The following is a 12,015-nucleotide window of genomic DNA, read 5'->3' on the forward strand; positions in this document are numbered from 1 at the left end:
AAACATAGGGAATATTTTTGTCTTAGAATTTTTTTTCCACAGGATGCAATTATTCAAATAGGGGGTGTCCTGAGTAATATTGACTAGTAGTTACCCTAGGCTGGAGCTCCATTCAGGCCAAATGGTTGCATTGTGTAATGAAATGAACATTCAGAGGTTATAAAAGCTGCTTTGTCTTTAGCAAATGGAGAAAGCAGAATATGCTAGCAGCCTTTCAAGTCTAATGTTAACTATCTTACTTTTTCTTAGATTTTATATCAACTCTAAGCATGGGCGAGCTATCATACTTTGAAATGCACTTCAGTTATATAAAGTTATCACAGAAATCTTAGTCTTTCATCAAATTTAGGAATTAGGGCTATTAGGCTGCTTATTTCACTCTATGACTCTTTGATTACCCCTAGTTTGAGCATCTTTTTGGACTTTTTTTCGTTTGCTATTTGTCTCTTTGACTTTGGCTGTCTCTGTAAGGTGTAACCTTCATTCCAGGTCTTGCCTGTATGCTATGTTCCATAGAACGTCCCTTATTCCTGCTTTTATACTTTTGATATGGATTCCTCTAAGTGTGCTTCAGATAGTGATTCCCTGGTCTTGGCTGCATGAAGTCCTGCTTCCAAGCTTATCACATAACTTACAACTTTTTGCTATGACTTTAGCACATTATTATGATAGCTTTGATCTGTCCTTCTCTGTCTTGGTTATCTAACTTTGTAATTTATTGCATTTAGTCTCTCTGTCATCTCAGAGGAGCATTGACACTTAGGAGAAATTTGTTCTCCACGGAGGTAATAATACTAATACCTGCTCCTGAATCAAATTCTTTAAGTCTGACAAGTTTATTATAGACTCACTGTTGCATCTACTGAGGTTGCTGCATGTGCTCCTTTTCTGTGTGCATAACCAACAGGGTCTACCTGAGAATATCAAAACCTGAGATCATCGAAGACCACACCATCGAGAGGAAATGCACGACTACCCACTTCATCGACAGACCGGATTAATGAAAATCTTCCCAGGGGTAAGTAACCTGTTGGCTGTGAAGGCGAACTTTTCCCTTTTCCCAACTGTAGTGCGATCCCAGAGTTGGTACATTTAGTTAGGGGGTGGGGGGGGTAGAATGGTGCGGTTTCAATTTTGTATGTTGTTGACTGAGTGATTACTTACCCTGGAAATGTTGACGTTGATCAGGTCTGTCAATGAAGTGGGTTTTCATGTATTTTGTCTCAATGATGTGGTCTTTCAATGATGTTGGGTTTCAATGTTTTGAAGAAGACCCAACCAATTTTAGTATTTCCTATAAACTTACATTATATTGTACAGTGCTTTTAAATGGTGCCTTCTGTTCTTCCCAAGCCTCTTTAGTAGTATCAAGCATACCTCTGGAATGTTTGTCACACAAGATTTTAAATGAGCTAAACCTAGTTAAAGCTTATGCCACCTGTCTTATTGCAAACAATAAGTAGGATAATAACTGGTTTCAGGTCTTGTTGTCTGTATCAGTTACTGCCTTTAACATGGTTTTCAGAGTTTGACTGAAATTCTCTACTAAACAATCAGTTTGCAGATGGTATGCTGACATTTTTCACTACTTTTAGTGTTATAACTAATGCAGTGTCCTTGGCATAAATGGTGTACCTTGGTTAGAGATACTAGTAAAGCATTAGTGAAATCAGTGTATCAGGTTTTCAGTAGGGCTTCAAATAAAATTGGTGTGTTTCACCTTTCTTGAGCAATGGAGTCTTTGTGAGTTTTATAACTATGTGCATAAAGTAGATGTACTGTTCCATACAAGAAGGTATATGTTCAAAAATATAAATGCATATTAGTCAGGTGTTTGAACTGTGAATAGCTGAATACTTTTGTTTTGCATGTGATAGTTTCTTACAGTGTTACACGTGCCAAATAGGTTGGGTGACTTGCATTAAAGAATGATGGTTTGTTTTGACTGCAAACCAACCTTTCTCTTTAATCTGAGGTTGTGCACTCTCAGAGTTGGTATATTTATAAATCATGGGTGTGGAGTAAAAGTTCTTTTACAGACTGCAGCCTTGTGAAAAAAATGCATTTTATGTATCTTTTGTGATGTTTTCTGGTATGAGTATTGATGTAGTTGATGTTAAGAGTTTTGGGTATTTTACTTTTTTTTTTATTTGTTTCTTAACATAGCAAGACTTTCTGTTTTATTATTAACCTGAGATATTCCCCAGCAGCATTCAACAAGGTTAAAGAAATACTGACCTTAACGGACCCTTTAATGACGTATATCAGCTATATGACTCCATTAAGAAGGTAAAGTATACAGGAGAGGGAGAGATGCTGTAGTCTGTGTGTGTAAGACAAGCCTTTTAAAATATTAATTTCTCTTTATGAGATATTTTTGTACCTTATCCAATTGCACCAGATCACATATGAGTATGTTACAGAAGAGGGTGCATCATTTATCATATAATTTTCAGACAGTAATGGTTTTGAGTGATAAAAAAATAAATAAATCAGTACCTGGATTGACTGAAAAAAAATATATATAAAAAAGGCACAGTGATAATAACATCTACTCAAAATTAGTGGCAAGTATGAACGACAACAACAGCTACCAATCAGTAGAAGAGAGATGTTTTTAGAGATGAAGACGACCAACAGATAGTGATAAGGTGCCTGAGGTTACAGGAAAAAGATCAGAAAACTGGAAGAAATTTAACAGTAAAGGCAGCAGTCCATTGTGAACAAAAAATGTTTGAGCAGAGCCATAGAGATGAACAAGAACGGTTTTTCACAGATGGGAATGTGAAAAAAAGATTCTTATCAAAACAACAAAAAGAAAGAAGGGAGGAAAATGGGCCATTAGAAGGTAAAACAGTTTCAGAATGCCAAGAAGTTGAATCAAGGACTGACTTGGGCAGAAGTAGTTCATTTATCCACAGAAAAGGTAAAAGGTTCAACGCAATCTCTGGTGAACATAACAAGGGCAGAATGAAGGTAAAAATGGCTTCGACTTTTAAGATTTTTATCTCGTCTTCCAGGACTTTAAATGGACATAAATTGTTTATTTTGCCAAAAAAGTTTTTCATTTGTGACAACTTAAAGGGCTTTACTACTAGAGTCAACTAATGAGTTAAAAGCATTTACATATAAGCTTAATTTTAAATTGCTATTTGACAACAGCTGTAAAAAAGTGAGGGTAATAAATTAATGAAATCCAGTTTTTCTCATCCTCCTCTTCACCCCGTATTATAGGCTTTTAAAAATAGATGTGAAACTGACATTAGAAATTTGTTATCACCTAAAGTAAATAAAAAAAATGTATAACTTAAGTATTTGTGACAGGGAAATATTATTATCTATATATAAAAATAAGTTTATTAGGCTTATAAAGCCCGATAAAGGTAGAACAACAGTTATAACAGATTATGAGGCTTATTCTAGAAAAATGAAATTAATGTTAGAACTTAATTCTTATATTATGTTTTCTAATACTGAATTGAAAAGAGTTTGAGAAGGTAAAGTTTTATTGTTGCTTTACTAATGATATTTTTCTTATATGGAATGGAACAAAAAGTGAGTCTGATTTATTTCTGGGACTAAGTACAAGAAAATATTTTTAAAGTTTACCATTGGTATAGATTTGTATAATCTAGTGTATTTAGATACAAAAGTATATATAGATGATATAGAGGATTTGGGTGCTAGACTATCTTAAAAATGTGGGAAGTAATGTGTTTTTACATCAGAAGAGTATGCATCCAATATATGTTAAAAATGTATTGAAGAATATGTTTTATAAAACTGAAATATTAACTACTGATGAGAAAGTAGTAGTCTTAATTAATGATGACTTAAAATAGTGTTATAACCTCTACCAAAACAACTACAGAAAAATAGTAAAAGCAAGCAAATTTATTTATAGAGCTATAAAAAATGTGGATTGGAATACAGCTATGGCTCTGTCTTATAATTTGGACTGAAGAGAAACCAAGAATATTATTAAGGAGAACTGAAAATATTAGAAGACAATAGAGAAATGTTGAGTAAGTTGTGGAGATAACCTTAATAAGAGAAGTAAAAATGTTAAAAATGATTGTGGAGAAACTTAAAGATGGATTAAGTGAAACAAGCAAGAACAGGGGCATGTTTGTTTAAAGTGTTCAGATTTGTACAGTAATACATACTTTTTTCTCTTGTCTTGGTGGGCTTTGCCCCGCTCTGTTCGCCCTCGCTAACGCTCGGGCTCTCTCCGCTCCCCTGCCCCCATTCCCTCCCACACCAATACCTCTACATTTATAGTAATCACAGCCACACCCACAGCTCACCCTCACATCATCTCCACCAATCACAGCTCCTCAAGTCATATCACATTATACCACACCAACTTGCTCCACACAAAATACTCTCAATCACTCTCATTCCCACTAGGCATTTTTTACATCACCCACACTACTTCCCCATCCACATATAGTGCAACCCTATAATTCCTGTTCAGACCCCCCCCCCACCTAGAGCCAACTTAAACTTTATAACCATGACTATCACACAACTAAGTCTAGTTTGTCTTCTCAAAACTCTTTACAACACCACAAGTTATCACTCTAGCAATATCCCTAAACTTAGTAGCACAACACTACATTATGCACTCTCACATACAGACACCACACATTATAATAATATCTGCCCACAATTGCTCAAGAACTACATAATAGACCAATTCAGAACTAAACACATATGCTCTCATTCCTACTCCAAAAAAACACAATACTTTCTCACACTCCTCACCAAACTCCAACATCTGTATCACCATTTTAACACCATGCTCACCATAAGTGGGGATATCCACCCCAACCCAGGCCCAAATCCATCCTGTCCAACACAAACTGCTCCAACACAAATGTCTGAACATAACACCCCCACTTTCTTCATCCTTGGGCAAATCAACAACAGCAGCAAAACTAACTATCTTTTAATGCTAAATATTAATATTAGAAGTATCAAAAATAAAATACCTGAACTCCAGGCCACAATAGCACACTACTCCCCAGACATAGTTGCTTTAACAGAAACCTGGCTAAATAAAAATATAGCTAACTCAGAAGTTCTCCCTACCGGCTACAATATCATTAGACAAGGCAGACCACTTCGTAAAGGGGGTGGAACTGCCTTACTGTACAAGTCCAACTTAACTGTCCATCAATTACCAAACTCCTACCCCTCCCCCAATAATTGGGACATACTTATCTCACAACTTCAACTTCACCCTAAAAAGGTCATCACCACAACTGTGATCTATAGTCCACCTGGTAATACACCTGCTAGCCTTAAAAACTTCTTATCCTGGTGTTCTTCCACATACTCACAAGAAACCCTTATTCTGGGGGACTTCAACCTAGATTGGTTCACCTGTATATCAGAACCACCAAGAAATCTAATAAATCTCCATGGCTACCAGCAGCTAGCCCAAATGCCAACTAGATGTGATAAAAAAATCTAAAAGGGAATCCATCCTTGACTGGGTCCTAACTAACAACCCCACATTGTACCCTCACACAGGCAGTCTCCCAGACACCTTTAAGTGACCACAACATAATATACTTTATATGTAGTAGAACAAGCATATGCAAAACCATTAACTATATATCCACTAGAAACACAAAAAAATTCTCTCCTGAGGTCCTCAACACTTTACTCTGTAACTGTGACTGGACCCCCCCCATAAAAACCCTCCCACTTGATCAGGCTGTAGCATATTTCAGCAAAACATTTCTACAACACCTAGACACTATCGCTCCATTGCGCAAAATCAAGGTTAGAACCTCTACAAACCCCTGGCTCAGTAAAGAAACCAAACAAATCCTCAAGTCCAGAGACACTGCCTGGCTTTACTATAAAAAAAAAACAAAGAAACACAAAGCCTAAGTACCAAGAACTGCGCAACCATGCAAAAAGATGCATTAGGATGGACAAAAAATCCTACTACACAACATTACAAACTAAATACCAACACAACCCCCAAAAATTTTGGAAAAATGTAAACCAGCTACTAAAATCCACCCAAAAGGCTACCCCCAAATCAACCACCCCTGACACTAAAGTTCCTATCGAAACACAATTCAACTCCAACTTTGTGAACTCAATTCTATCCTTAGTATCACAGGACAGTTCCTTCCTCACTATCCCCCCCAATACAAATAACACTAATACAAGCTTTACCCTCAGAACAGTTTCTACCACTTCAATCAAAAGCATGCTCTCCAAACTAAAAACATTATCAACAGCAGCCGACCTACTCCCCAGCTATTTCTTGAAACTCACAGCAGATGCTATTCCTATCCCAGTCTCCACTCTCATAAACAGATCAATTGTTGAAAACTACTCACAGCAGATGCTATTCCTATCCCAGTCTCCACTCTCATAAACAGATCAATTGTTGAAAACTACTCACAGCAGATGCTATTCCTATCCCAGTCTCCACTCTCATAAACAGATCAATTGTTGAAAACTATGTGCCCAAACTCTGGAAAATATCCTATGTTACACCCATACATAAAGTCGGGACCTCCACTGAACTTAATAACTACAGACCCATTGCTTTACTCTCCTCCCTGGCCAAAATCCTAGAAAAATGCATCCATACCCAGATGCTAAACTATCTCCTAGACAGCAACATCCTGTCACCTACTCAGTATGGTTTCAGACCTGCCCATAGTACCACTACAGCCCTCCTCTGCTTCATAGACACAGTAAACCATCTAAAAAATGAAGGCCTACAGGTGTCAACTCTTTTCTTGGATATGTCCAAAGCATTTGACACAGTCTCACACCAAATCCTGCTAAACAAACTAAACCAATATCACATATCAAATTCCACTTTTACCTGTTTCCAAAGCTACTTAACTGAGAGGTACCAAACTGTGAAATGGGAAAATTCTCTCTCCTCAGCTGCCCATAATTATAGGAGTCCCACATGGTTCTATCTTAGGATCATTACTATTCACAGTCTTCACAAATGACCTCCATACCTCCACACAGCATGTATCTATCATTCAGTATGCAGATGATACTACCTTAATCTGTGCTGCACAAAACATTCCCACCGTCCTGCAAACAACTAAACTAGCATTCTCTGACGTTGAAAACTACCTTACCAAAGCCTAATTTATCCTCAATCCAAAGAAAACTCAGTTTATGATTATAACCTGTTCTAACAAAAACACTGATAACAGTCAATTCACTATCTACTCTACAAATGCTACTCCAATCGCTCCAGTGGCACAGGCTAAGCTATTGGGAATAACCATAGACTCCCACCTAAAATTTGATAGTCATCTCAACTTAACTATTAAAAAAGTACATGCCAAACTGGCATCACGCTACCGTATCAAACCATTTCTTACCAACAACACAAGATCAGCCATTGCTCGCTCCCAACTTCTATCCACCCTACTCTATGCATCTCCCTTTCTGACTAATCTCAACAAAACTGAACTAAGCAAAATGGAAGCCTGCTATAACAGAATTGCTTGCTTTGCTGCAAATTGCTCATATAGAACTCATCACTGTATTGCTTTGCTTTCACTGGCTTGAACTGCCCAACCTCCTAACCTACAATCAACTCTGCTTCTGTCATTCTATCTATTACCTCCCCAATGGTTCTACTTTATTTAACCGAAAGCTGATTCCAGCGAATTCAAATCCAGCGACACAAATGCATTGAACCGCGAAATAAGCAAACTCACAAAACCGTGAAATTACCGGGAAATTCGAAATGTGGAAGTGTTTTGGTTGGCCCGTCTGAGCTAAAGATCTGTAATGTAAGTGTGCGATAGTTACGGACATTAGGGTGCAGGTTAAGGTAAGTGCATAGATAGGTAATGTAATATGGGTAATGTATTTAACGTTTAGTGTAGGATTTGAGGTAGGGGTTTGGTTAGTGTATGTGTGTGGTTTATTTATTTTGTTTGGGTATAGCTCCGTAGGGTAAGTGTGCAGTAGTTACGGACATTAGGGTTAAGGAGGGGTTAAGGAGAGTGCATAGATAGTGGTGTATGAGGGGTTTAGTGTAGGGTTAGAAGTAGGGTTTTGGTTGGTGTATGTTTGTGGTTTATTTATTTTGTTTGGGTGGGTAGTATGCTTCGGGTGGTGGGGTTGGCCGAGTATGACAAATCGGTATTTTGAGTTTCGCGGTTTTGTGAGTTCGCTCATTTCGCGGTTCGATGTATATGTGTCGATGGATTTGCATTCGCTGGAATCAGCTTTTGGTTAATTAAAGTAGACCCCTCCCCAATAAGTGTCCTGCCCTCAAAAACCTAGTACAACATCACTCAGCCAAAAGGCCTCTTAGATCATCAAGCAAACTACTACTAGAAGTCACCAACAGCTACAATAGCTTTGGAGATGTGCTATATAGTAGTTCAGTGGCTAAAAAATGGAACTCTGTCCCCACTAGCATTCAAACACATCATCCAAAGCCTCCTTTAAAGACCTCATCAGGCAACATCTCAAGCAAAGTTGGCAGTGCCATAATTGCTCCCCAAGCTAGTGAAAGCGGATAAGGTATACATACTAAATCTAGAGTATTTGATAATAGTTTTCAGTCTTACTCACAAACACTGGCTAATCTAAAATGTATGTACTGTACCTGTGTACTATGTATGTATTCTACCTATGTTCCAAATTTCAGCTGTACACCACAAATCTATTAATTACCTTTATTTTAAATTAATATTTTTTGTTTGTTCACTCCACTGTAACTGTTGATGTGCCGCATACCACTGTAAAAACATGTCTTTTGTAATTTGTGTGTATACTGATCATGTCTAAATAACTAAATGTATCTGTAATTTTTCTTTGTAGAGCTTTTCTCCCCAGGCCTCTGCTGAAAAAGGGCCTTTTCGGCTCAGTCAGACACCTCCGGTTAACAAATGTAAAATAAAATAAATAAATAAATAAATAAATAAGTGTCAGAACTGTAAATAATGTAAGTATATCAATGAAAGGCTACATATGTATTGTAATAATACTAATACAATGTGTGCTCCAAGTGGTACTTTTTGTGTATATCTGAATATGTGGTATATTGTGTGAAATGTATTACATGTGAATAATTTTACATAGATGAAACAGTTAAGAAATGGAGTACAGTGAACATTTGTTGGCTGTTAAGCATGACATTGGCAAAGCATTCAGTGACTTGTATTATATGTTCAATGGCAATACAGAATTCACATTACTTCTCCAAAGTAAGAGGCTCAAATGATGGATTCAGTCTCTTTCACAGCATCCTGGCTTTAATGGTAAGCTGAGTAGTGTGATCCCTGTATAAATGAAATACACCTCCTATTTTTGAAAAACAGGACAGTGACCTCAGATTATTAGTTCAGAATTGCTGTCCCATTCTTCTCCAAAAAAACTGAAAAGGCATTTTAACTACAACAACCTAAAAGGACCCATTACCATCAGCATTTTGTCAGACCCAGCCACTCTATAGCCACCCCACAGTAAGACTGCATAATGACTACAATCATCTCATCTAATGTCATTGACCAAAATAGACTCAGTTCTACCATCTGTTTCTATCACTGTTTCCTCAAGGGCAAAAAAATAAATAAACCTCCATGACCAAATATGCAGTTTTGTCAAAGGTACGTGCATATTCTGGGTATATATTTCATTGAACTGTATGTGACACACACACACACACACACACACACACACACACACACACACACACACACACACACACACACACACACACACACACACACACATTCATAGGCACATTGGAGGGATTATATGTCTCTGCTTCTTCTAGTTATCTATTGAATGAGATGAGGACTTTTGCAGACATATTTGATAATATTATGTGTGTGCTTGTGTGTGTACGTTTATATAATTTGCACACATACATTTGTATGCATTTATTCTATAAACATAAAGCAGCTGCAGACAAGTGTTCTGTTAGTAAAATTCAAACACTTACATACTGATAGAATTCTTAGACTATATATATGGATAAACCTACCATTATTATCAAACATGTTTTTCAGCCATCCTGGGGCACTGCTGGACCCTGTTGCTAACTGCCACACATCTGCCAGACTTACAGAGAAAATGCTGCTCCACAGACCTATAATGGAAGTATATATAATTTTTATAATTCATATTCGCTTATCTCAATCCATCCCCTAAAGGCTAAACCAACAAGAATTCAGAAAAACGACTTACCATTTAAATCCAAAAATAAAATCTAAAAAAAATTATAAAATCACCTGGAAATGTATTTGAAAAACATGAAATCATAATAAACACTTTCATTGCCAATGAACTTCACCAGACTGTAAAAAATAAAAATACTACCAGTAAATAGATGAAAATTACATGATCTTTACATCCCTCACATGAAAATGAGCTCATCTGGCCATAACATTTAGTGCTGAAGTGCATGTCTTTATAAATATACTTGGGAAATGTTCACCTTCATTTAAACCAGGCTGCTAGCATGTGTCTAATTTAAGATGCCAAGATAATCTTTCCATATTGGTAGGACGACTATTTGATGACATGCCTGATACACTTCCAGTTCCATTTCAGGTAGTTAGACTTATTTTTTTTTTATTATTTTGGGGTTAGATATGTATTTTAGGTTATGCAGGACCCGCTTCCAGAACTTTAAACAAACAAACAAACAAGTACCATGTATTGCAAATCTACTTTTTTGCAATAGCAAGAGAAACAGTTTGATCTGCTCATGCCGTCTGTTCTAATGGGGTAGAATGAAAAATATAAAAAAAATTGTGAAGCAGAAGGAAACAGCAGGCCAATCTTGAAATATAAGAAAAATGGAAGTTTAATGTTCGATAACTTAAAAACATATATGGATTGAGCGCTTTCATCCCCATAAACTGGGACTTCATCAGCATCAACGACAATTCAACCAGCTCATTTAAATATCAAATAATTAATGACCTCACAACAGTTTATAAAATCCTTAAAGGTACCACACTATGAAAATTCCCCTTCTAATAAATAAAATTTAAAAATCCATAACAGGCATACTAAAATCAAAACATCTATTAGACTACACTGCACAAGAAAATCTAAAGTACATTATAAAATATACATCAAAAAACATTTAAAAGCATTAAAATGCATGTTAAAACACATTGTCCTCAAGTAGTGGCTTTTCTAGTTAATATAAGTTTGAGGGAAATCATTTCATTTAAACCTGAAGTTTATATGGTTTACAATCTAATTTGCCATTTAATCTTTCTTCAGTGTAAGATCTACAGTCACCCCCCCTCCAGGGTTTGGAATAACATGTTCTAAAATGCCAAACAAGAAATTGTTAAAACGGGAAATTTGTAGAGTGTTTATATAATGTATTATTTGCGTTTTTTGTTAAAATTTGGTACTGATGTTCATACATCCTGTCCCTTAACCATCTTTCATTTTTTCCAGTACAGTATAGGATTTATATTTTGCAAGATATATAACCCCAACTGTCTGACGGTTCCCACTTATAAAACTCACTACAGACCTTAACATATTCTCCAGAGTTCGTGTCTTTGTATCATAAATGTACTTACATTGTGAGCTACTACCACATCTGGTAGGACCTAATTTATCTAAATTCCATATTCCTAGGTTTTGTTCCAAGCTTTTCTTGAGATTAATACCAGTTTTAAATACAAAGGTAGGCTTAAGTCCTGCAGTGGACAATATTGTGGGGTTACTTTTTAAAATAGCCCAATTGTCTTCAATATTTTTTCTAATTTGGTGAGCTCTTCCCCAAGAGGGTATAACCGTAGCTCTCTCAAAGTTATTTTCCTCAAGTGGGACTTCACTTTCTTGCAATACACAGTCTAATAATGGCTTATATTTTTTACCCCACTCACTTTTTACATAATTCAAGTTCTTCTCCACCAAACTAATGGGGTAATCTCTCTCATAAAATTTTTCACCCACCTTTGGCAATTCCCCATCAACATCATCTGCCTTCGATGTCATTCGAGCAACTCGCACTAGTTG

General features: G+C 36.5%; 1 protein-coding gene across 1 annotated transcript in view; it reads right to left on the minus strand.

The window, feature by feature from the left end:
* Nucleotides 1–12,015, minus strand: part of LOC122803821 (cytosolic phospholipase A2 zeta-like) — a 620,934-nt gene that overhangs the window by 217,249 nt on the left and 391,670 nt on the right. The window contains exon 16 of the mRNA XM_044073506.1: nt 10,010–10,114. Within this exon, the coding sequence (XP_043929441.1) occupies nt 10,010–10,114 (105 nt within the window). The remainder of the gene's footprint in view (nt 1–10,009; nt 10,115–12,015) is intronic.

Source organism: Protopterus annectens, chromosome 6.part0 (assembly GCF_019279795.1).
Source record: "Protopterus annectens isolate FY-2018-M chromosome 6.part0, PAN1.0, whole genome shotgun sequence".
Taxonomy (NCBI): Eukaryota; Metazoa; Chordata; order Ceratodontiformes; family Protopteridae; genus Protopterus; species Protopterus annectens.